At 35.6% G+C, this 27,749-nt stretch overlaps 1 protein-coding gene and 1 pseudogene across 1 annotated transcript in view; both read left to right on the plus strand.

Annotated features, from left to right (window-relative positions):
• The window catches only part of SEMA3C (semaphorin 3C), a 173,701-nt gene that overhangs the window by 72,606 nt on the left and 73,346 nt on the right, over positions 1 to 27,749 (plus strand). Inside the window, exons 3-5 of the mRNA XM_077748524.1 lie at positions 13,410 to 13,570; positions 14,589 to 14,651; positions 24,398 to 24,517. Of these exons, the coding sequence (XP_077604650.1) occupies positions 13,410 to 13,570; positions 14,589 to 14,651; positions 24,398 to 24,517 (344 nt within the window). The remainder of the gene's footprint in view (positions 1 to 13,409; positions 13,571 to 14,588; positions 14,652 to 24,397; positions 24,518 to 27,749) is intronic.
• Positions 19,950 to 20,121, plus strand: LOC144218598 (U2 spliceosomal RNA; annotated as a pseudogene).

Genomic DNA, 27,749 nt, shown 5'->3' on the forward strand with positions numbered 1-27,749 from the left:
TATTTTTATCCTTATGAATTTTTATTTATAGTAAGATTCACCTATCTCTTGTGTATATTAAAACTTGACAACCACTGTTGTACTAAGAGAAAAGTGAAGGAGACAAAGTCCTCCAACTGAATGTGTTCTCATCCTCTATGAAGGCCTCGGGACCATGGAGGTTGGGTCACACAGACTTACATCCAAAACTTGGGAAAGTTACCCAAGATTCACCACAATTTTTTTATATATTTATGCAGAAAACATTAGGACCTGGTTAGTAGGATTGCTGTGGAGATTAAATAATACAGTGTAAGCTTTTTTAGTAAGTTGATAGGTACTTCATATATTCTCAATAGGTAGTAGCTAGCATGAGTAGTAAGTTAGGAGAGACAGACTGGAAAAAGATGAAGAAAAGTTGTATTTTAAAAAAATCATTTGGGGCTACTGGGTGACTCGGTCACTAAAGCGTCTGACTCTTGATTTCTGCTTAGGTCATGATCTCACAGTTTATGGGTTCAAGCCCCACGTTGGGCTCTGCACTTACAGCATGGAACCTGCTTGCAATTCTCTCTCCACTTCTCTCTCTACCACCCCCCCACCCCCCACCCCCCCGCTGTCTCAACCTTGCTCTCTTTCAAGATAAACAAATTTTAAAAAAGTCATTTGCTTTTTGGGGCATCTGGGTGGTTTAGTCAGTTGAGTGTCTGACTCTTGATTTTGACTCATGTCATGATCTTAGGGTCATGCTCCATGCTGAGCACAGAGCCTGTTAAGAGTGTCTGTCTGTCTGTCTGTCTCTCTTTCCCTCTCTCCCCCCTCTGCCACTCCCTCACGTGTGTGTGTAAATGTGCACCCTCTCTCTCTCTCTCAAAAAAAAATTGCTTTTTCACTGAAATTTGAGAATTACATTTGCTAGAATTTGGAAGCACTATAAATTTTTATTGGTATACAAATTTTTCTTCCATATAAATTAGACATTAATTCACAGACTTTATTTAGCAGGATTAGCTCAGAAAACAACTGCAGAGTAATGCCCTAAAGCTATGACAGTGCACAAATAACCTTTTTAAAATGGAGACTTTCATCTTGGAATGAAGACTAACAGTGATGAGTGATAGCCACTGTGCTTCAGGTGCGTCATACATTTTCTCTATTGGCACAATTGTCCTACAAGATAGATATTCTTTCCATCATTCATGTGGGAGCACTTAGGCACCAGTAATTAAATAACTTGCCTAAAGCCACACAGCTAGTCAGATGCAGTGCCAAGACCTGAGTGTAGATCTATCTTCAAACATCAGACCTTATTCCAGAAATGCATTTGGTTAAAAAAAGCACAAAAACAAAACCTAAAAAGAGTTTCATTTTAATTGTCTGTATGTCTTAGATTAGTATGATTTTTGGACTTCAGTTGTACTGACTTGAATTAATTGTCCACTTGGATGTTAAAAGACAATCTTGGTTATTCTTACATTCATTATTTATGAGTAACAAAACTTGCAAAGCTTTAAAATCATGGAGGTACAACTTCTATTTCTCTTTGATGAAGAGAAACCAAAGGCAAATGCCTAACTAGAAACCTGTTTATCCACTCTTCTGGTCTGAAGGCATAAAGTGACTTGTTTGACTTAATCTTGCTAAGTCACTTGAACTGTGTAATGTGAAATACCTCAGATAACATCATCCCAACTATCTACACCTGTCGTTTAGCCTAGTAAACTGTTTTTGCTTTTTGCGATTCAGGAGAAAAACTGGCTATAAATCAGCAGAATGAAACTTCCCTCCCCATTAAAAAGATGATTGTGAGCTGTTAATACTCAGGTCAAACTTTTGGTTTCCCATAGCGTGTTGGTTCCTCTTTTAAATGTGCCTTATTTCCACAAAAAGATTTTACTTGCACCCTGAAAATTAAAGAGACAGTCTTGGCTCATGGATGCAAGAGCATTTTGTAAAATAAATATGCTTTGAGTCTATATTCTGCTATTCTCCTTGAACTGCCTCCAGGAATGATAAATATTTTGTTTCCAGAGCAAAAGCAGAAAAGTGCAAAAATAATCTTCTCTTTTGAAAGACTGAATGATGCTGCATCCACTCCATCTCAAAATACCAACATGTGAAATTTGGAATCAAAAGGTTTCCCAATCTAGGATGAAGAAAAGAGAAATGGCTTGCATATTACAATTGTACAGACCATGTATATGCAAGCCATTGTATACATGATGAGTCTTAGGCTTTTCAAAGCTGCAGGAAATGTGGTCAGGTCCTTTGTGTTTTCTCTTGAAGAGAATCAAAGAGGAACTCTATTACTTTGTAGAGGCACACTCCGAGGACTCCCTTCAAATCTCTTCTCCAGCAGCTGAGCACCAAGAGTCACTGACCTTGTATTTTAGACAGTGTCAGGGAGAGAGATACAAGAAGAAGGGAGAAAAGAAGTTTTCTGCACTGAATGACCGGCAAATATGTTTAAAGTGAAATGAACATGCCTCTACTGTCCTCTACATTTCTCCAACTTGTTTCTTTGTTTTGAAGCCAAATGCAGTAACTTGGCTAAACAGTGAGTCATATTGAATTAAATAATGTTTAGATAAAATAGCTGTCTCTTTAGGAAAACATCTCTGTATTTCTTTGTTCAGGAAGCCTGGTTCTTTAGATTTGAGACTTTATTGTATACAGTTTATGATACTTTTCTGTGTGCAAATGAAAATGGGTTTAAGAATGCATCAAGTGAAAGCAGAGTTCAAGAATTTTGGTTGGGGGGGTGGGAGCTGGGTTATTAAAGTCCAAATAGTCTGTCTCACTAAGAGTTGTGGGTGGTCTTCCATCATCCTGAAAGAATCTAGAGACCAAAAAATTTTGGCAATACATAGCTGTTTCCCAGCTAGTGATAACTAGTATTTCTTTCTTTGTGTGGTTCAACATTTAGTTAGGTGTGGTGGAAGCAGACTCCTGATTGAGAATACTTTCAACTCAGAAAGGTCTGTAGAGAAAGTTTGCACTGCCTGATTCTTGATGAAAGAGTAATTATAATTCTTTAAACTGACAGAAGGTTAAACTGAGCCATCAGTATTATTAGACTCTTATTTTTAACTGAGCACATCATGAAGAAGAATGTTAACAAGTTGAGTATTTTCCAAGACTTTAGTCTATGCACATTTATTTCTATGGAGATACCTTATAGTTTAGTTATACAACTATCTTATTCTACTTTATTCACTCAATATTATATCAGAAAATAGTCTTGCTCTGAGAACTCCTTAGGAGCAGAAATTTCTTCCTAACATAGACTTCTAAGTGATCATGTCCTGTACTTTCTCAGATTTTCACCCCCCACTGGCACCTTAATCAGTTTAGGAAAAATCAGCCACTTTGGTTTGATACACAAGGAGTTTGTATCACTGCACGTTGCTTGTGTGACACTCAAGAAGTTTACTTTTTGGCCTGTTGGTTGACTCGTTGCTTCTGCTTAACAAAGGCCACCCAAATCCTCTTCTTTATCAACTCCAAAAACTTCTCATTATCCTTGAATCTCCCATCTCAGGGTTTATTTAAACTCTTTCCATTCCCTGGAAAATGCTTATTTATTAACTCATATTTATTCCTCAAGTCATGGCTTATATGACACTTCCCCCACAGTGGCTTTTTCTGACCCCTGGTGTAAGGCAGCCGCCCTTGCCTTAAACACTTATCCTGTCTTTACCATACTTTTTTGGTGTTTGTTTGGTAAATGTTTGCATTTATCACTGTGATTATTAGTTGAATAGATAAAGTGGCTCAACTAATATTTGTTGAATGAAGAAATAAGGTCGAGCATTTCCTTCTGTTTAAGATTTTCTTGTTATTTCCAGGAAGCCTTAACCTTCCTTCTTCAGTGTTCCCTTGATTTCCTGAGTCATCTTCTTATACTTGTAGCTGTTTATACCCCTCCATTCTGCACTATCCACTTTGAGGAGCGAGACCAAGAATGTTTTATATTTTTACCTAGCCCTGGCTTATCTACTATGTATTGAATGATTGAAAAAATATATACCTCAAAGAATATTTTAATTTTATGTAGAGCCTACTGTATTATATAAAAGGTAAGCTTTGTGTCATTAAGAATTGTGGCATGAACGTTAGAGAACTTTATGGGGGTGAGATGTGACAAGAGACCTCACCCAGCACATGGAATCTCTTACTACTCTTGCTACAGTCAAGGGTGCCAACTGGAAGTTCCCACTGGAAGGCCACAGTGTATCCAAAGGAAGTTTTGTTGGAAGTGTGGAAAACCAATAAATAGTTCAAATTTTGTGATAAACAAGTGTTCAGTGCTACCATAAGAATCTTTTCATATGACGGATCTGGTGTAGTCCCTTGGGGGATTATCGTGGAGGAATGGGGTCTATTGTATTCTGTGTGCTCTTAAGATTTTGCTGGTATAATATACCATGTCATCTCTTAGCCCTGCCCTTTGCACACATGTTGGTTTGAGGTATTGTCTTCTTGTCTTTAAATTTTTATGTCTCACCATCCAAAGACCTTTAGTGCTAATATTTAAAAATTTTCCTTTCTAGTCTTATTTTCTGTCAATAATGTTTAACAATTGTTTTCATATTGAATATAGCCTGCTTTTAAAACTTAACAGTATGAAAAAGTGTTTTCTATATCTTCAAATCTCTAATTAAACAATTGAAATGAAAATATAATTTTATATTTGGTGGAGGTGCACTAATTTACACCATTGTCCAGTTGTTATTACAGCCCTCTCCTCTTTTTTGAGGGGGAGGGGGAACTTTCTGTTGCTTTTGTTTTGCTAACTGCCTTGGATCTTCTGCCTTTGAACACCTTACCCCGAGGCATTTTTTCCACAAGTGTCAAGTTCTAGAAAGGAGGTGTCAGATCAAGTGTTTCCTCCTCCACAAGTTTATCTCCTTTGTTTACATCTCAAGTGGACACTCTGAAGCTGAGGCCTTCCTGACAGTAGGAACACCAGTGATTATGATGGCTCAGTACATCCTTGTGACAGCTTAACAATGGCCTCAGATTTGGTTGTATTTTCCAGAAGTTCCTTCCAGTTCAGACAATCTCAAGACTTTTTAGCTATTTCCCAATTGTATATTCTTCATATTTTGGGAGAGAATCTCACTGCCGCTTCCCATACAAGGAGCCAGAGATTGACACCTAACATCCTTGAAGTGTGCTTTTGTGTCTCCCAAGTGAGTTTAGAGGAAGGGACATCAGAACTTATAATTCTTCAGTTGATTGAACTGCATAACACAAACAGTAGGCTTAGTAGGGGAAAGAAACATCTTAGTTAGGTTTTGGTTTAGTTTCATTTTTCCAGAAGAGACACAGTTGTATTCTGTGGTCATATTTCTAATATAAGTTTTTAAACATATCCTTTCTTCCTATCAGATTTATAGTAGTATGAAAGATTACATTAGCTTTACAGATACTGTACAACAGTAGATAATACTTGTAAATAGTGGAAAAGGAATTATTTTCATGGACATTTTTATTGCTGCAGTGAACATTAGAGATTATTCTCGTTAATAAATAATCTCATTCTTTTTTTACTTTGAAGGTTTAAGACCTAAGGTGGGGGTGGGTAGAAGGGAGAGGTTGGGGGGAGGGGGAAAAATCAAGCCCTGTATCAACAAATGGTGAGGCTAGTACTTGAGCTCTGGTTGGCTAATTCCAAAACTGATCCTCCCCTCTTGCCCCCATACACCTTACCTTTCAATAGTAATAGATTATAATCATGTAAACCCAAATATTTGAAACTTGATAGCACTTTTCCTCATTTTATTGGCTCATGCTCAAAATTTCTAATTCACCAGGATTAAAAGATCATAAAACTCAATGTAGCAGAAAAGGGTAGAATGTGAATGGACGAAGAACTTTGTCTTGGAGTCAGAGGAGATTTTAGCTGTACGGTCTAGTCCCACACCCTCCAATCCATGGTATTTTAGAACATTTCAAGTGATCTTCCAGGCAGTCTTTAAGAGAAAACCACAAAGGGAAATTGAGCAAATATCAACAGACTGGAGAGCTGACTTCATCTAGGGGATCAAGGCAGCCTTTATGAAGCATCCAATTTCAGTTACATTGAAACTACTGCTTGAGTTATGTGTGGAGGTTAAAAAAAGGCAGGAGGAATCTTTTCAGCAGGAGGAAGAACATGTACAAAGGCCCTTAGGCAGAAAGGAGAAAGGCATGTTTAAAAATATGAAAAGAAGTCCAGAAGGGTGAGAACACAGTGAAAATAGGCAAATAGTGAGGATTGAGATTTTCTAGTGAGGTAATCTCGAACCAGATCATGGTAAGGACAAGAACAACATAAGATGTTCTGAAATTAATGGAAAGCCATGCCAAACAAGAAGAAGGAACTTAAAAGTGGACTGACCATATAATTTAACATCCAAACTGTAACTCCTTTGAGAGTACAGAAGAGATACTATGCTTGTGCTGGGGAAAACCTGGACTGTTTGGAGCGAACTAGAATAACTGCCCTTCTTAAAGTCTCCTGGATATTGACTGATTTTCCCTCTGACACAACTCCGGGGAGATAATTTTGTCTTCACTGTTGGCCCTTCCCTGGTCAGGCTCACTGAATAGAACTGTTTCCGTTATTCCTGCTTTCATGCATTCGGCATTTTGCTTCCGCTTAGGTAATCATGCCCATCCATCAACAAGTACAGAAAAGTAGAAGTTTTTACTTTCATGTGAAGTGATGTTTGACTCTCCGATCTCATTTTCATGTAGCCTTTCTCAGACTTGCTCTGATGGTTTAGTAAGAACAGCATCCCTGAGAATTTTTGATCATTTTCAAGTTGTTTGGAGCGTNAAGAAAATTTGAGAGCCAGACGCATTTCTTATACTACATGTGATATTGCACAGATTCGTGGTGCATGAATGTAGTATAAGAAGTATACTACATAATAGAAGCCCATGACATAGTGTTGAAGTCTGTCTGATTTGAAAAACAAGAGGGTATTCAATTAATTCACTGTTTAAGGGACTCAACCTTGCTTTGAATGTTGGCTCTAGCCTCTTTTACTCATTACTGTGTGACCTTGGTCAAATTCTCTGAAATTTGGTTTCTTTATGTGTGGAACAGGAATAATATGAAGGCCTACCACAAAGGCTTTGAATGCAAATTAAATGAAATACATTTATAAAGCACCTAGAACCATTATTCCTAATGGTAAACCCACATGTGGTGGCTATTTGGGGCTATTATTTTTGAGTAAGTGTGGTTTTAACAACATGCCTTCTAGCCTCTCTTTGTTGTAGGAATTAGGAGCTGTCTTTTCAGTCTGGTGAAGTTTCACTGCTCTTTTCTTCATCTGCCTGTTTGTCCTAAAGGGACAGGTGAAATTCAGTTTCTAACCCAGTTTCAAAATAATGGGCCTCAGGGAGAGGATGGGTCATTTAAGCCCACTCTACTTAAAATTCTTCTGAGATAAGACATTCTGGAGAGGAAATTATCCTGTCAGTAGCAATATCTCTGAAGTAAAAGATATCCTAAGGATTTACTTTGAAATCTGTAGATGTGCATTTTGCCTGGGGGAGAGCTAAGGTTTATGGTGAGAAGGTCATGGTGGGCTAGCCAAACAGAGTAACAGAATGTAAGATAAGATCTGAAATGGTGTCTTCATATATGTGTCCTCTTATTAGAGCAGTGTCTACTTGGCTGTGAGAAGAGCTCAATACATAATGATACATAAATTAATAACATCATGAACCTTAAATATAATTAATAAGTAACCATTGCTTATACTTCTAATACAGGGACCCTTGGGAATTGATTTTCAATCAAGTAAACTTCTGTCTATGTGTAATGTTTAAAAGGCCAAAGATAATGTAGTATTTTAAGTGAATGAGTTCCCCTACTTAATAGTTAACAAATATATATTGTTCATGAAAGAGAAAGACTCTTCCACCCTCCTCCACCATGATCACATTTCTGAGCACATGAATGAGTTTTTCTTGACTTGGTCACCACAGAAATGTTAAGATCTCTGACTAGTTCAGCAGAGAACAAAAGTTAGCTCTTACATGGTTGACGATAGTGTTATTTATAGACCAAACATATTACAGTATATTAAATTATGTCGTAACTGCTACAGCAATATATCGACTATATTCAAGTGTACCCAGAAGCTTACATTGCTAGGGTTTATATTCTGGAGGAATGTATTGTTCTCCTAGCCTTGGTTAAATTCTCAGGGCTAACAGTAGTTTCAATTATATTAAGAAAAATCCATGTCAATACATGAATTTCAGGTAAGCATATTGTGCTGAAAATTTTCCCTCAGGGAGTGTTGGCATGGAAGGCATTACAGTAATTTTCCATCATAGAACTCTACAGTAATACGGATTTCAGGATAGAAGCATGCAATGCATTTTTTCTTTTTTCCTTCTTAATACTGTTTCCCAGGAGATTTTCCCAGGAACTTAGAGACCTACACTGCCCTTTGTGGGGCCACTGTGTTTTCTAATACCACATACTCTCAGCCAATGTTCCTCTTTAATCAGTTGAGCATATTCTGAGAAACAACACAACCATTTCTACCTCCAGTGCTATAAAAAGGTTGACATCATTGTTAAGATTTGAAGAAATATAGGACAGTGCTACTCTTTGACTTGTTTAGGTGAAAGACCAGTAATTGTGATTCCCTTCTCTCACTAGTCAAATCATGAAATCAGTCATTTTCTCTATCTGTGACCAAATCCTGAATCAGTCATTTAACTTACATTGGATCTACATTAAACCAAAATGGTGTGTTCTTCAGTCATTCTTGTTATAGATAAAAATTCTCGATGCTTTGCACTCATCTCTGTATTCTAAAAAAAGAGTTTTGTTTTGTTTTGTTTTGTTTTCCCAAGCTCCACAGTTCAATTACAGCTAAGTAACAGCAATTGAAATAGCATTTAAACAAAATAAGCTTGGCTTCTAGGTTTCCAACAGGGCACTTCTTAAGTAAATCTTCCTTGGTTAACAGCTGTCAACTGTCAATGGGCGGCAGGTAATTAAATTGGAAGATAGCTTTATGGCTCAGAAAAATAGATAAAATCCTTGGACCAGAAAGGTCTTAAGTTAATGCAGTTATTGCTCCCTCTGGTATTTGAATTAATGAAAGAAATTGATTATTTTCTGATGAAACAGATGAAGAGGAAAACTGCCATTGTTTGTTACTTGCAAGTAAAATTCCGTTGCGGCTGTTTTCCCAGCCTATTTTAGTATAGATTAGGAAGAGAAGGGAAAAAGAAGAGTTAAAAGGAATATTTTGAGAAAATTCTGGAACTAAATAAACCATGATAGGAAGGGTGAGGAGCTGGTAGGTAGGGGCTATGAATACTTGGAAGATGTGTCAGTTAGTAAGAAGTTCAACAACAGGAAGTGAGAATGCATGGATTTTTTTTTTAACTTATATAACAGAAGTAGTCAGTGATAGAATAGTTCCAGGATTAGTTCAGAGATCAAATCATTTCTTTGTCCAGGTTTTTTAAATTATTATTATAAATTTTTGCTTGCCATTCTCAGCTGGCAGTCTTCTTGCTAAGTTTCAACTGCTGCAGATATCATATCCTTACATACCAATGTCCAGAGGTCGAAAAAGAAATCACCTCTTTTTTGTGCCAGTCTTTAAGACTGAAGGAACCTCTTCCAGCACCCCTGCAGAAGCTTCTGTTTAAATCTCATTGACCAGAGGGGCGCCTGGGTGGCTTAGTTGGTTAAGCGTCCGACTTTTGCTTGGGTCATGATCTCGCGGTTCGTGGGTTCGAGCCCCGCGTCGGGCTCTGTGCTGACAGCTCAGAGCCTGGAGCCTGTTTCAGTCTGTGACTCCCTCTCTCTCTGACCCTCCCCTGCTCACGCTGTCTCTCTCTCTCTCTCTCTCCTAGAAATAAATAAAACATTAAAAAATAATAATAATAAATAAATAAATTTCATTGACCAGAACTAGTAACATCTCACATAGACACCACTCACTGGCTGGGGAGGTGGTGGGGCGGTGGGACAACTGTGGTTGGCATAGACCAACTCTACCTACAGGGAAGAAAAGGAAAATTATCTGTTAGACAGAAGGTCAACAGCATTGATCCTCTACCGTGTGCTGATGGAATAGCCTGTGAACTATGTATGAACATACCCAATTTGTAGATGGTAAATCAAAACTGGGCGAAGTGAGGTAGCTTTCTTAAAATAACATAATAAGTGAAGAGGCTAGGATTTCAATTCAGAGCTGTCTGACCTCAATTGTACACTCCCGCCATAATATCACACTGCTGCCGATACATCATGATGCACGTGCGGTTTCAATTACAGAGCTACTCTTTTCAGACAAAACAGTCAGTGCATCTCTGTGTTTTGCTTTTCACTTTAGACTTATTCCCCTCAGAGCTTCTTCTCAGGGTTTCCTCAGAACTGTCTACTGTCAGAGACTCACATCATGCATGAGAAGAATTGAAAAACTCTACCTTCAGATTAGTTATGTCTAATGGCAAGCTAATATTCTAATTTTACATGTTTGTGGGACATATCTGCTTTGATTTGAATTTAAGCTATCAACACTCGAGTACTCTCTCTACCAAAGAAATTTCCCTTTCAAATCCCCCAAAAGTAGTAAAGGAATGTTCATTTCTCCTGTTTTTAGTTTACAGCTTCCCTTGACCCCAAGACCAGCTTCCTATAAAATCATTCCAGATCCTTTCTTTTAAGTGTTCTGCATATCAACTCTTCCTTTCCACTTTTAGCATACCAGGTCTTTAGCAACATCGTATCTGGAATAGCATCTCTTAGTTTTCCAGTCTCACATACTTCAAAATGATCCTGCTACTCAAGCAAATTATTTTCTTTAAAAATGACTTTTTATTTTATTCTCCTGTTCAGATAATTTAAGTACATTCTACATGTGAAAAAATGAAGTAATAAATATATTAATAAATATAAATCAGACAATCTGGTCCTCCATCGTTTCTGCACACTTCAGGAATTGCTCTTACTTTGCTGGCTGATGCTTGATGTGTGTTCTCAAGTCATAATAATACAGCCCATGTCACTATAGGACAGACATTCTGTTAAGCACTTGATGTATATCAACAGCTTAAACCTCACAGCACCCTATGAGGTAGGTACTATTATTATTATTCTGATCTTACCCGTGAAGACACTAGAGTACAGAGGGATAAAGGCACCTGCCAAGTATATATAGAAGTGGCAGAGCTAGGATTTAGACGCTAGCAGCTGGGCCTCAGAGGTCAGAAACTCAGTCACATTTTAGTTCTTTAGTCTGTGTATTTCACTGGAGTGTTATTTGCTGCTTCGTGTTGAACATCTGTTCTTCAGTCCAAGCTATAACCTTCTCCTGACATTTTTATATAAAATATATACAACCATGAATCAAATCCATAAGATGAAAAACAAGCTTTATATACCTTGAATTTTTAGGCAAAATCAAGGGAGCCTTTGTCTTTGCAGCTTTTGAGTGATGTTTTTTGGGATTCCTTATTCTCTCTCATAGTCTGAGCTCTTGAATTGTTTTCCCCACCATTTCACGAATAATCTCTGGTCTGTCATTTTTCCTGCATGACATCCCTCTACTCTTCCTTGCTCTCCTCATGAAAGAAGCGGTTCCAATGTCTGGGCCAGTGACACCAGTGCTGCCAACTGCATCACCTGTCTGTCTGCGAGACCTACTGCGGCTCAGTAACTTAGAACTAGGTTAGCACGCCGCTCAGTGCTCAGCATCTCAGATCTCATGTTTCCAGGTCTGTCGTCCAGTCTCTTGTTTAAATCATCTTTCAGTGTTTTTTTGTTCTTGTCTTCTGTCATGATTTACTTCTCAATACTCTTCTGAAGTATTTTTATAACTTCCTAATGTTTTTTTCCACATTAAAAAAATGATCATGTGTTAGTAAATTTAGGGCTCTAGCTCCTTAAATTCAAAGAAAAAGGAAAACATGGATCTATTTTATCTAATTTCATACGTCTTTTTAATAATGACTCAAATTTGATAATATTATACCAATACTAACAGTAATAATTATTAAAATTTATTGAATACTTTCTCTGTCATTAATTTCAAATAGTTACTTGTATTCAGTTGATTTCCTTGGGAAGAAGGTGATGTTTTTTGCGAATGAAAAAATTAAAGCCCAAAGAGGTTAAGTAACTTGTTCAATGTCACAGGAAGTTGGACACCACAGCTGGGCTTCATGATCGCTATGCTACTCACATGACATTTTCAGATTATTGGTTAGATATAGAACTACTTAAGGGATATAATGGCAAACATTCTGAACTGATATACCTGGAAAATAGGTTAATTTGTGACTTTTCTGTCTTTGCACATGGGATATGACCCAAGAGGTCACAGAGTATTCTTGATGGCTTTCTATAAGAATTCTTATAATTTTAAATTTTGATTTAAGCTAAACTATAGCCTATGAGAATTTCTAGAAGTATATTTGTAATTCAGTACCTAAAATTTAGAAGTAGGTCATCATTGAAATAGTAAAATAAAGCAAACTCTTTTTTAGATTCTGTCCCTCTCTTAAGATCATAATCCCAAGAACAAAGAAATCCTGAGTCATTTGAATGGTTCAAATTTATCAACAATTTATAACTGAGAAAAATGAATGGGAACATGTTAAATTGTACAAAGGAGCGTTTTCACTGGAAAGAAAATTAATTCTGCTATAATGAGTATTGATTTTTAAATTGTCACAGTACATTCATAGTCTTCAAAATTCAGCTTTACAGGCATATATTTTACCCATAATGTAAAAGAAGTTAAATGAGCGTGAGTCAGTGATCATTGGAATACTGAAAATCTTAAAATTCAGATCCTCTGAATATTTGTAATTTACTTTTTGATATAGGCAGTCATACTCTCAATTAAACCACATTGCTTTCTGAATAAGTTATGATGTGTTTTCAAGTAATTTATAGGAAAACATATCAAACTAGTTAGAATTATGTTGAATAGGTAGGAAATAACAATCCTAAAATGATGAGTGTATTGAGTACAACCTTAAAACATTAAGAGAAACTAAGAAGACATCACATTGTCATTGCTTTTGTTTTTTTGTTGAGTCTGCTCACTTACCATATTTTTTTGGTTGCTCTGTTTTGGTTTTGAGCTGAGGATAACCAGTAACAAAACAGAGCTAAGGTTCTTGCAAATGTGAATAATTTTGCAATAAAATAGTATTATCATAAAATTTAACATTGCATTTATTGCTTTATTTATGTTTTACTTCAGCATAGAGGCAAAAAATAAAAATACCCACTAATGTAATTCTGTTTTAAATTTAATTTATTATTGTAAGGAGGAAATATATCTTAGCTTTTTTGGTAATATTTCTATAAAATAATTTTCATTAAAATAATAGAATCATAGAACCAAGATACTCCATTTTCACTGTGCTGTTCACTATTTCAGAGCTTCGAGAAACCAAGACCTCTGAATACTTCAGCCTGTCGCACCACCCTTTAGACTATAGGATATTATTAATGGATGAAGATCAGGACCGGATATATGTGGGCAGCAAAGATCACATTCTTTCCTTGAATATTAACAATATAAGTCAAGAACCTTTGAGTGTAAGTTGATCATTTTCATGAGGACCATGTTGACCTTTTAGGTGCCTCTTATTTTAAAAATTGCACATACAGTGAAAAACTTGTGTATTTTATTAGAACTATAGAAAATACTGGCCACATGCCAATAAATAATTAGATGTTAGTCGTTATTTCTTGGCCTGAAGATATAATCAAGTAAGGTCTGTCTGTCTAGCTTTATAGATTTTAACACTCTAAAACTTGAAGTTAAATGGNGATCAGATTAAAGGAAGATCTACCTTGTCATCCAAGAATGTAATCCAAGTATGTAATCCAAGAAGGTTTAAAGGAATTAAATGAAATATAGTTACTAATGACACTATTTTTTGAACAAATATGACCTATATTTGTCATCCTATTTCACAGCAAGAAAATAAATTGATCTTCATTGGAATAAAAAAAATAATTATAAATGTATCACAACAAGGAGATTTCTGATTTATTATTTTAACAAGGGTCACTGGGCTGATAATTTAAAAAAAATAATCCTAACCATCAAACTTGACCCAAGATACAGTGACTGAGAACAGTAGCAGAGTATTTCAGAGAGGGAATCTCTTGGATGCAGTCCAAGTTATTTTAGCTGTTGAAGTACCTCGGGACCTGTTTTAAGTAAATCTACTGAAGTGGCTGTGTGGTTTACCAATAACAGTATTAAACCAAAATAACCATATAAGTGTAAATTCATTGTGATATCAGCAGTTGAGAAAAGTGTGCTACGGAAGGAAGGAAATATACCTTTTATTGTATACATTAATGGCCTTATTTTAATATATATCATTAGGAAATGGGCGCACTATTGAAAGGCATTTGTTAAAGGAAAAATTGATGGAAGTCATAAAATCTTTAGGAATTTGAGTTCGTACACTGAAAGAAAGAATCTTAAAATATAAATATAGAAATGCCTAAAAGAAATGTGTTAGGGTAAAGTAAATGAAGAGCATTGAGCTATCATATATACAAGTGAGATTATGCAACCTTTATTTTCCTTTCCGAGCAGGTTTTCTGGCCGGCATCTACAATCAAAGTCGAAGAGTGCAAAATGGCTGGCAAAGATCCCACGGTGAGTGCCTAAAAAAACCCCAAGACTTAAATATTTGGTCTTTGAATCCATGTACCTTGAGTGCAGCCAAGAGTAAGACAAAGGATGTTGGTGTTTTAAATCTGCTGGACACATGGCAAAAAATGTAAATGCAAAGAAATTGGAACTCATAAACACTTAGGAATTCCTAACTGGGTAAAAATGTCTTGCCTTGCTTCCGTTACTGCATTCTGACACTTTTCATGATGAATTTCAGCAATAACCTCTGTTCCAGTGGATCCAACCTGCAGAATTCTCAGCAGGCCACTGAAATAATGATAATGCAAGTGTCTGGAGAAGCTCCCAGATACCATGTGGTCTTTTCCAAGGAAAGATCACGGCAAAAGGGTACTGGTGAGCCAGCACATTCCAGAGGTGTAAATCACCAATGATTACCGGTATCTTTGTTAGTTAAAAATAACCACAGAAACAAAAAACCAAGGCACATAGGAATATTAATTAAATATTCAGTATGCAACATTTGTGCAAATTTACCTTTAGTTGGAATTCCATATAAAGAGTTAAGAAATAAATCTGTGGATTTCTACAAACACCCTGCTGAAATTGACATATTAAATTATACTTGAATATTATAAAATATATACATGGAAATCTTTAATATGTATGTTATTTAATCTTATAAAGAAACATGTATGTCATCTTACCTTCTTGCCTCAAATAACAAAAAATATCATAATGGAACCATATATCAGAAGTACCTACTTTTATACAAGTAATTTGATTAAAAAGTTTTTTATTCACTTATTCACTCTTTCAGTCACTCATTCAACCAATAATGACTGAACCCCTATTATGTGTCTGGCATAGTGTTAATTGCTACAGACATAATTTGTGCCATAAGAGGCATAATATGATTCTTCTCAACCTTATTATCTTCCTGGAGAACTCAGCATTAGTTAGCACATAGAAATATGTACTTACGCAGGTATGCAATTGAAATATGGCAGTTGTGTAGAAAAACTAGTACTTGTTCACACACATACACATAATAAACTCTGAGGTCATAAGAGGTATGACCTTGAGCTATTGTGAAAAATGTTGACTAAGCACTTACTGTAAGTGTAGAGGTAAGAAATGCTTATTTCAGGGGCCCAGTCTACACACTGAGTCTTAATGGTGAGAGTTTCAGAGATTCATCATTGTGTTTCAAGCAAAAAACTAATCCTTGTGGAAAGAGGAAGTGTGCAATTTAAACTTTTATTTTCATTGACTCTCAATAGTCCATGTAGGAAGTTCTGTAAAGGCCTGGTGTAAGACAGGGTCATGAGAGACTCTGACATGTAGTATCTGTGGGTCTCGCTGGAGGGTGTTGTTGACAGAGCTCACAAGGAGTGACTTGTTCTGGGTCTCACTTTTTCAGTTTTATAATTCATCTTTTAAGAAAAATTTAACAATAAGCTGAAGGAGTTACAGAGGCATATTTGCTACCCATGGGATATGCTGGGCCATAGTCTACAGGAAAAACTACAGAGAAATGTGTAAGAAACACTCAAAAGAATATAGTATACTTGTCTTCTAAGGAACCAGTAGTAGAGTGAAGTATAATGTTGTGGAGAAGTCTTTTGTTTGTCTCACGAAGCTATTATTTCTATATTTATGCATGAATTAATTTTTTTTTATCCTGTAACATTTTAGCCTCTCTAAAATAGAGATTTTACCCATTTTTGGATCCTATCATGTCTTGCCTTTTGCCATAATAATATCCTGTGGCTATAATTACTGGATTTAATTGCCCTCTTTGTTCAAAAAGATTTTCACTTCCCGTTCATACAAACTGTCACCTACAAGATATGTCAGATTTAGATACCATTGCACATTCTCTTTCCAAAGATTGCTGTTGATTTTGTGAAGAATCTTAGCCAAGTCATTTGATGTTTTTTTCCCTTTGGCAAAATAAAAATGCTCTGTCATTTGCTGTCTTATAATTAAGAGTCATTAGATGAAATCTTCAATACATACTTACATTTTCCCATAGGTTACCCATGTTGTAATATCATTCATGGATATCTTTAAATTCTGCTGCACAGCAAAGTAGTGTACATAACAGAAGTAACTGGTAGAAAGTTCTGTTCTAGTACAGCCAACATTGTTGGGTACTGAGAAATAATCAGACTTACTCTTCCAAATACATGTTTTGTCTATGCAAGAGAAGAGAATCCAGTTCATTTCAAACATGTGAAATACTTGTAGAGAAGTGCCTTTTAATCAGGCCACGAGAAAAAGGCCAGTGGTAGAAAAAGGATGCTAAATAGGTCTTTAGAAATTCTAGAGCTTGACCTATTTTTATTATATTCTTTAATAAAATTAAATATTTAAGCATCTCTTAATTCTGTTAGAATAACTATCTAATGCTTAATATTTTATTTAAAAGCAGGGGAATTGAATATTTTAATTTGTACAAATCAGTTAGCCATTGTGAAGAAAGCAGTCTCTACCTTTAAGAGTGTATACAATATATTAGAGATGATAAGACACATATCCAATTACTATAAAATAATAGTAGCCAACGTTTGATAGAATGAGCCAGGCACTGTTCTAAGGCTTTCTTTTAATCCTCACAACAATGCTACAAGATGGACATTTTTGTCACCATTCACATTTTAAAGATCAAGAAACCAATCCCTAAGAGAGTGACCTATGCTGCTAGCGAGTGGTGGGGAAGCCACTGTCTGGCTCAGGGACATGTTGGCTCTGGATCCTGTACCCTTATCTGATAACCATGCCATCTCACTAGGAAGAGTTTGGTAACTGGTAAGTATACACCCAAAAGACAAAGAAAAAGCACACTGCAGCTGGGATATTTGGGAAATGTTTGATAGATCAATGGCAACTGTGTTGGATCTCTGTTATCCTTTCTCTTTATTGTATTTCAGTGCTACTGAAATTCAAACAAGTTACACCCTTTTCCTCTTTCGCCTTTGGCACAAACTACATGTGACTCTCTCCTTGTTCAGTTGTCTTCCCATCTTTTTAGCCTGGAAATCATCTATTCCTCCTCTCAAGTGACAGTGCAGATGTCACATCTCTGGAAAGTCTTCTCTGCCCACCCGCGACTGGGCTAGCTGTCACTGTGTGTACGCCTGAAACACTCTGGTGTATATTTTACTACATTTGTAAACCCTCCACTCACTGATTGCAAATACTGTGTAGTGTCCTTATTCTCTGTGCTCAGATCTGTATCTAGGCACTTAATAAAATTTAAACAAGATTTGAAAAAATGGGAGATAAAAACAAGCAAGCCCAGTAATTTGTTTCTAGTGATTGTCAGGAGTTAGGGGTAGGACACGGTGGATGATGCATATATTAATGCCTTTTCAATTAATAATGCTTGTAATAAATTTGTTATGCCCATATTTTGGAAGTTCATTTTAGTTAAATTAAATTATTTTAATTTAAATATTAATAATCTACTAAGCAAAACATAAACTAGTGACAATTAAAATCCATACTGCTGTTGGAACTGAAAGAAAATATACACCGTGGAATCAAGTATTGGTTATTACTTTAGATTTTTTAACATACCAAAATTTTTTTATTAAAAATTTTTTTTTACATTTATTTATTATCGAGAGAGAGAGAGAGACAGAGCATGAACAGAGGAGGGGCAGAGAGAAAAGGAGACACACAAAATCCAAAGCAGACACCAGGCTCTGAAGAATCTGTCAGCATGAAGCCCAATGCTGGGCTTGAACCCAAAAACCGTGAGATCATGACCTGAGCTGAACTCAGTCGCTCAACCGACAGAGCCACCCAGGCGCCCCTTTAATATGCCAAATTTTATTGAAAGTTAGAAAAAATAACACTTAATTATTTGAAAATGATTTGAGAGAAGCTAAAATTTGATCCCAGAAATAATATATCATAATATTATAATAAACTAATATTTATAAAGAAAATACATTGTTGAGGTGGGAATATAGCTAATTTTTTGCCTACCTAAAGAAACTGTAACCTGCCTTCCATTCCCCTCTCTGCCTGTATGTATTCACATTTCTACATGCTCCATTTATTTCTAAATGTTAATGATTTATTCATACTCTAAATAAATGGAGCCTAAGAAATAAAGTAGTGCTGTCGAACGTATCCAATGAGAGGGCATAATGAATGCACTAAGTAAATACTGTAAGAGATTGTTGAAAACTTAAGCAGGATTACATATATTTAGACGTGTGTTACATCCACACTGTGTCGGACTATTTTTATTAATTATAGAGTATCAGTTTCCATATTTATGTGACCAAAGGACCTCGAACTACTGGAAAATATATTCTTTTAAGAAATATATTTATCGGGGCACCTGGGTGGCTCATTTAGCTAAGCAACGACTTCAGCTCAGGTCATGATCTCACAGTTTGTGGGTTGGAACTCTCTAGGGCTCTGTCGGGCTCTATGTTGACAAGTAAGAGCCTGGAGCCTACTTTGAGCTCTATGTCTCCCTCTCTCTGCCCCTCCCTTACTCATGCTCTGTCTCTGTCTCTCTCCCTCTCAAAAATAAATAAACATTTAAAAATAAAGAAAAGAAACATTTATTAAAGTAGCTTGATTTATTGTCCAGACCAGAGAAGTATAGGCCAAGAAGAAAAGAGTAAGAGGGATTTTTTTCCCCATTGCATAGTATGAGCCATGAAGAGTCAATATTTTTAAAGTCATATGCATCTGTGCTCCAGGATACATGTTCAAAAACATTTATTTTAGAAATTACATAACAGAGGTACCCGGGTGGCTCAGTCTGTTAAGCATCCGACTTCGGCTCAGGTCATGATCTCACAGTTCGTGGGTTCGAGCCCCACGTCGGGCTCTGTGCTAACAGCCAGCTCAGAGCCTGGAGCCTATTTCGGATTCTATATCTCCCTCTCTCTCTACCCCTCCCCTGCTCATGCTGTCTCTCTCTCTCTCTCAAAAATAAATAAAACATTAAAAAAAAAAAAGAAATTACATAACAAATGTATGTTCAGTGCAGAAATGTTTGAAGGCCTAGAAATGCATATAAAAAGCAATAGAAAACAATCTCTTTCTTAGCTCTTTCACCTTATAGACTCAACATCTCTGTGCCTCAGCTTTCTTGTCTGCATAAGGGCATTCTCATAGTATCTATGAGTTGTTGTTATGAGGATTAATGAATTAATATTTGAAGAGAGCTTAGAACAGTAGATAGCACATAATAAGTGGTATATTACTATTAAGTAAATTAAAAAATTCCACTATCAAAATGTAATAACCTAAAAATTGGGTGTAGGGGCACCTGAGTGGCTTAGTCAGATCGCTTCTTGGCCTTTTGGCTAAGATCAAGTGTAGTATCTGTTCTTACCAGTTTAATATCAGATACATCCTCTAACTGAGTGGCTTAGTCAGTTAAGTGGCTAACTCTTTTTTGGTTTCAGCTCAGGTCTTGATCTGTGCTGACAGCCCGGGAGCCTACTTGGGATTCTCTGTCTCCCTGTCCCTCTGCCCCTCCCCCACTCATGTGGGTGCATATGCTCGCTCTCTCTCAAAAATAAACATTTTTAAAAAATTGGGTGGATACTTTTCCAGCATTTTATTGTTTGAAATACATAGGCATATAGATAAAATGGGATTATGTTCTGCAATAATGTTAACACCGTTATCCTTCACATGGCATTGTACCAGGAAACAGTTTTGAAAAAGAATTTTTTTTAAAAGCATCCATGATATTGAACTGCACTGACAGCTCATTCTCTAAACGTTTCATAGATGTCTGCTATGATCAGAACCTATACTAAGCTCTGTGCAGGACAAATGCCCTGTCCACTTCACCAGGTTTGTTCAGACAATTGATATAAAAAAATACATATGACAGAATCCAATATCTGACACTGCATATTTATTATATGCCAGACACTGTTCCAAGAGCTTATTAGTTTATTTCTCACAACAAATGTAATCATCACCATTTACAGATAAAAAGATTGAAGCATAGAGAGGCTAAGTGAAGGTCTCAAGTTCAAACAGCTACTGAAAGGTAAAGCTGAAGTTTGACCCAGGTCAGTTAGGTCTGAGATTTGTAAACTTGAATTCACTGTCTCCTTCCCATCTGATGACTATGGCATGATGACAGACCAACTCTAATTGCCTCTCTGGTTTCATCACACAGTAATTCACTATCCCCTCTAGGCACCACGTCCCAAGTAAATCCTGCTCTGTCATGCCTCTGTAATTTTGTTTATGCTCTACTTTCCTTTGGAATACTCTTTCCTTATGCTTTGGCCTATCAAACTCTCTGCTTATTCTTCAATCTCCAGTTAAAATGACACCCCTTCTCAAACTCTTGCATCCAGGTCAGCATTACTCTTTCTCTCAGATTCTTTCCTCCTATAGCACATTTTTGAAAAATATAACTCTACTATAGCATCTACCACAGCTTGATGTATCATGGCTTCCTTCGTCTGAAAGGACCAATCTATTCATTTCCGTGTCATTGGCACCATATACAAATTATAGAATAAGTCCAGTAAGTATTTGCTGGATAACATTGAAGTGATTGCTGTGGTCTAAATCAGAAATAACGTGGACATAAACTATGGAAGTGGAAAGTAACTAGAAAATGATTTTCAGTAAATAACTGATTTGCTTTTTTGTTTTCCTTTGTGTTTATCTCTCTGGAAAACATTGGCGGGGCACACTGAGCATCATCAGGTAGTCTGGAAATCTGTCTTATGGTTAATCAACCCCTTTTTTTTTTTTTTAATTTTTAACAATGTTTTCAGTTATTTCTGAAAGATACAACATGAGCAGGGGAGGGTCAGAGAGAGAGGGAGACACAAAATCTGAAGCACGCTCCAGGCTCTGAGCTGGCTGTCAGCAGAGCCCGATGAGGGGCACTAACCCACGAACCGTGAGATCATGACCTGAGCCCAAGTCGGACACTTAACTGACTGAGCCACCCAGGCGCCACACAACCCCTTTCTTTTTAAAAAGAAGTTTTTTCATATTTATTTATTTATTTTGAGAGAGAAAGAGAGTGAGAGAGAGAGAGCACAAGCAGGTGTGGGGCAGAGAGGGAGACAATCCCAAGCAGGCTCTCCCTTGTAAGTGCAGAGCCTGACACAGGGCTCGATCTTGTGAATTGTGAGATCATGACCTGAACTGAAATTGAGAGCCAAGCACTTAACTGACTGAGCCACCCAGGCACCCCTCAACCCCCTTTTTGAGAAAAGCTGGATGTTGAAGGCTAGCCATGGTTCAAGAGCCAGCTCAGTCACTTAAGAAAGCTTAGAGCACTTCATTTAAACTCTTTGGGACTCAATTTCCTTATCACTAAAATGGAACTAATACTTTAACTGGAACATTGGTTTGAGGATTAAAAAATAATATCAAAGCGTTAAATGTCAATAACTTGTAAAAACTTCACTCTGTCAACTGTGGATTCCTCACCCAATGGCAAAATACAAAGTGATTAAAAGTGCAAGATTTTTTTTTAGTTTTTAAATGTTTTTATTTATTTTTGAGATAGAGAGAGACTGAGCATGAGTCAGGGAGAGGCATAGAGAGAAGGAAACAGAATTCAAAGCAGGCTCCAGGGTCTGAGCTGTCAGCACAGAGCCCAATATGATACTCGAACTTGTGAAACCACAAGATCATGACTTGAGCCCAGTTGAGCGCTTAACTGACTGAGCCACCCAGGTGCCCCCCAAAGTGCATGATTTAATGTTAGACATATATGTGTTAACATATAGTGTTAACATATGTGTTAACATGATTTAATGTTAGACATATATGTGTTTGAAAACCTGTTTTACCTGTTTCTGGACCAATGGCCTTAAGCAAGTTAACTGAAAAAGCTCTAAGCTTTATTTTTCTAAATAAAATTCTAAATAAAAGGAGTTGAGTTGTACAAAACTGAATGAATGTTAAGTGCCCAAGTGCGTAAAGAACTCTCAATAAATATAAGCTATAAAGGTAAAAAATCAAACCTCCTGGGAAGTAAAACAGGTTTAATACATAAAACAATCATTCCAATCTAGCACAAAATAAATTCTCAACAGATATTGGCTATAATTAAATGTAAAATATATAGAGAGATATACATGAAACATGTATAATCTGTATTTGAAATATAAAATATATTAGTGACATCTTTCTTTTTATCAATACCAATAATTCATGACAGTAAACTGTCTAAAAAACTCGAGAAGACATATAATTTATTATTAATAGCATTGAATTGAATTCATGTCTTATGGGAAAATAGTGTATACAGAATCTCAGAGTAACTAAACTTGGATGTTTAGTTGGAAAAAAAATAAACACAGGTCTCATTGCTCACAGATATCCCTAATGTAGACATGTTACATACACATTGTCCTTCATCTATTCTTTTTCTACAGAGAGACACATTATCATCTGCAGTTACATAGTCAATTTTCAGGTATCTCTATAAAGAGGTGTCAAGATACACAGTGATACTATATATTTAACAAAAATTCATAATGTCTTTAAAAATAGATGTAGAGTCTGGTCTACATTAATTTCTTTGGTAGCTAAGCTAATGATTGATTATATTAATAAAATCCATAATAGAAACATATGTATAAAATTACTGCATAAAAAATTAAGCATATAATTGCTTGCAAACACTAGCATAAAAGGAGAAAATTTTGGAAAATGTAAAATAATATTAACTTTAACTTCTAAAAACTTTAATTTCTACTTTAACAGCATTGGTTTTTTTTTAACTTTTCTAATAATATAAATAATAAATGTGCATCATAACAAATAATATGGTACCTAGAAGAGAAAAAAGAAATATATGGTGTNTGTCAGCACAGAGTCTGACGTGGGGCTTGAACCAATGAACCGTGAGATCATGACCTGAACCAAAGTCGGACGCTTAGCCAACTGAGCCACCTAGGTGCCCCTTAATATATTTACAAAAAATTGTTTTTAATCTATAACATTTTTAATGGTGTTCTTTGTGAAAAAAATGCAAAGCAAACAAAATTCAATCTCAGGCTTGATTAATTTGTAGTGAGCAAGGTCTAGTGAGCATAGCAGTATAAAACATGTAAAGATTAATTCCATCACAGGGATCTGCCTTTGGTGCTGACCGTATTTATATACTTCTACAAGGTCATAGTCAACTTATAATTACAATAATTATTTTGCATTTCATTGCATGAATAAATGACAGCCTTTCTAATGGTTGGACCAGGAGCAGGTGAGAAAGAAGACTGGGGAAGAAGGTATTTTGGTGGATGAAGGGCAGAGAGATAATGATTACATCACAATGCTGGCATTTTGTTTATGGCTTTTTTTANTGTACTCATGATGATATGAACCTTGTATAAGTACAATTTCATTCAAAACATATTTATTGTGTGTGTGTGTGTGTGTGTGTGTGTGTGTAATATGCTGAAGAAAATTTGAGGAAACACTTTGGGGTACTTTTCAATTTCTCATTCTTTTCAAGTAAAGAATAATAAGTTCATAAAGTTTCAGAACATAACAACTTACACAGCATATAAAATATTGAAATATGAGAGATAGGCCAGTTTACTCATTATCTAAATTGAACTACTTTCTTCCAGAAGTAAACCAATCAAATAAACCGTGTTGTTCTCTTGTTATATCCTAACAACAACAAAAAAATGAGAGCAGAAAGGAAAATATATAGTGAAGTATGAAGGGACTACTTAGAAATAGCAATAAAAGTCCTTTATTACTAACTGCTTACTCACCTCTTCTTTTAGCATGGCTGTGGGAACTTCGTTCGTGTAATTCAAGCTTTCAATCGCACTCACTTGTACGTTTGTGGGAGTGGGGCTTTCAGCCCAGTGTGTACTTATTTGAACAGAGGGAGGAGATCAGAGGTAAGTGTAACAATTTTTCATTTTTAGTTATGGTGTTAGTTTCATAAAACTGTATTTGAGAGTAAAAACTTACACATATTGTCAATAGCATTAAAAAGCTTCAAGCCCTTTAAACTCTAAATATATTCCATTTGGTTACTGTTCCCCAAGTTACTTAAAGGGTAGCTTTTTGCCATCAACTGTATGTTTATGTATATATAATTTCTGAATAAAAAATCTGCCAGAGACAAAGAAAAGAAAAATGATGTAATTTTAGAATTATGTAGAAAGTATCAAAAATGCTTGTTCCAAATTATAGAAATATTGTAGTATAGACTCACTTTCTTAAAGCTATTTTAAGTAATTTTTATTTAACTTTCAAATTTGGTAAGCTTTTATGGGATACCTATAAGAGATATATGAAGCAGGACCCCAGGTGCCTTTGCTGAAAAGAACTTTCTATAATTAATAGGTCATACTTTCAGTTAGACCAATATTAGTGTACAGTAGGCTTTTCTAGCCTTATTCCTACATTAGTTAAAATGACTTGGGTTCTGTGAACAAAAACATTTGCTAAACACTAAATGTATCCCTAATATATAGGTAAATACAAGGCTGCTTGAACTTCACCTCTCATATTTAAAACCCTGTTTGTCTTAGGGACAATTATTGATTTAGGGAAAGTATGCATTAGACCGAAAGAGTTTTTCCTTCTTTTTTTAGTCAAACATGTTCTTTTACCCAATATAAGCATTTAAAAAACTTAATTATTTCAAATTATCTTGCTTTGTTTTCATTAAGCAACCTAAATATAGAATGTCCAGTTCTTACATAATATCTTAATTCAATTTTAGAGATTAGAACTGTAAAAAAGATTAAATGTTGCTGCTGCTGTATCTTATTAAGTTTATTCTCATTTAACAAAGATAAATCTACTTTAGTACAAATATAATTGAATAATGATCCTCCTTATGTTACTTTATTATTAAATTGTTTTTTGGACATGTAATTTATACATATATTTCTTTTGGTAAATAAAGTCATTTAAAAATAACTCAATAACTATAAGTTGGCCCCCAAATGAGGCATTTCCAAGTGGTTCAAGATGATATGAAAAACTACAATTCTTAAAGAAAAGTAAAGCTATGCTTCCTGGAAGAATACAGTCGGCTGCATTGAACTTGTCATTAGAACCACATGCCTGTGATCAATTGATTAAATAAACTACTGCCCAGACGTTTGCAATCTGTCAGACACTCCACTGAAGGCTGTGCAGTCACTGCACCGGCCAACAATAGCATAGCAGTTTTCAGAGCACAGATTTCAAATAAAATCATTTTCCCATGTACAAATTGCCCACTGTGCACTTCAAGGCTTAATTGGAAAGTCAGTCCAAAAAATAATCTCCTTTGGAAAACCAGCATGGAATAAAATTTAATCACTTTACTAAATATGAACTACTTTAGTCTCACTTCAAAAGATACATTTCAGAGGGGAAGCATTTCCATTAATTAATCTCTTTAAATAATATGTGAACATCTAAAGTGCCAATTTAAGTATAAAAGGGTTATGAATTTTAAGCTTTGTATGCAGTCAGTTCAAGTCCAAGATTTCACCAATAACATCATTTTTATATATCTATAGTATGTAAACAATAACATGAGTATCGACTATATAGTTTATCAAACATCCCCTGTATTTACTTTCTTTAGTCTAGGATAAAAGATCCCCTAGCATAAAATGACCACATGATACAGAGAAGTTTTATTTTGAGAGAATTTTCCTTCTTGTGCATAACTAACATTGTATTTTATCATGACCAGAGATAGTACTTACTGGTAACACCATGTGCTGATATTAAGATATGGCATTTGTACTTTATTTAAAACCAGTTTGACAGTGAACCAAATTAGGGTTGCATAATCATTACTTATTCAGTTTTCTTTCTTAGACATTATCTACCACCTTCTTTCTGCTTGTCAAATAATCATTCATTTTTTTCTCAGAGAGTATTTTATGAGCCTACTCCACATTTGGAACATCATACACTTTCATTATATCCCATGAGTCTCCCATTATTCTGTGAGACTGATTCAGAGTTTTCATAGAGCATTTCAATGATGCCCATCCAAAGAGACTACAGTTGTTGCTCCATCAGTTCCTAACGAATGGTTCTTCTCTTCTGTCCACTGCCTTCATCCTTTGTCTTCTGTTCCTGGAAAAAGATAAAGCAACATAAGTAAATAATGACTTGAAATAATGAATAAAATATTAACAAAAATAAATAGTAGGTTAATGTTACTGAACGTTCTTGGAATATTACTATATCTGATTTTTAGGTGATTGTATAAGATGTCTCCGTATATTGGTTCCAGCAGTTGAATACCATTTAAGCCCCTGACTCTGCCAGTTATTAAGCAGATAACTTTACCTTTGAATGACTAAGAATAACACAGACATTCAAATCATTCCCTGTGCTGTTTGAAGCAAATTAGTCACCAAACTTTTCTGCTTATGCATCTTTTTGTAGCTTTCCTTTTGTCAGAAAAAAAGTTGTGCGTTTTCCATTTCAATAAAGTGCTTTGATCAATAACCTTTATTACGCTGTTTTATATCTTCATTTCCTTTCTCTTCCATTTACTTTTTTTCCTGTTTAAAATAAGCTCATGTCTCTTTTCCTTAAAATAATTATCTTGGATCTGTGACTTTTCAACTTCTTGTTTTCCTCTTTTACTGATCACAAAACTTCTCAGACTGGTAGGCTATATTTCCAGCTCTTACATTCCTGGTTTTCATATCATTATTAAACCTTTCTGCACACATTACTACCTATAAATTAAAACTATCTTCTAATGGCTAAGATTCCTCAGTGATCAAATTAATTCCCCTAATCTGCATCCTTTTTCCTTGACCGACCTATAACATGTTGGCCATGCCCTCTATTGTTCAATGCTTTTATTGACATCTATAACCATGAAACATTTTGCTATGTCTTCTTTTCTAATATTTCACCACTTACCCTCTTTCTGGCCTTATTTATTTCTATTATTGATTCAATCTACAAATACGTATTTACTTAATGATGGTAATGGCTGAAACAAAATTGTGTCAGAACTTGTAAGCTACCTTTAATATACTGATCTTTATCCTGTGTCAAAGGAAAAACAACTGGAATGATCTTAAGCAGAACATGGCAAGGAAAGCATTGTGTTGTCACTTGCGTGCTGTGTTATAAATGATTTAGGGTATGGAG

Source organism: Crocuta crocuta, unplaced genomic scaffold (assembly GCF_008692635.1).
Source record: "Crocuta crocuta isolate KB4526 unplaced genomic scaffold, BGI_CrCroc_1.0 scaffold417, whole genome shotgun sequence".
Taxonomy (NCBI): Eukaryota; Metazoa; Chordata; class Mammalia; order Carnivora; family Hyaenidae; genus Crocuta; species Crocuta crocuta.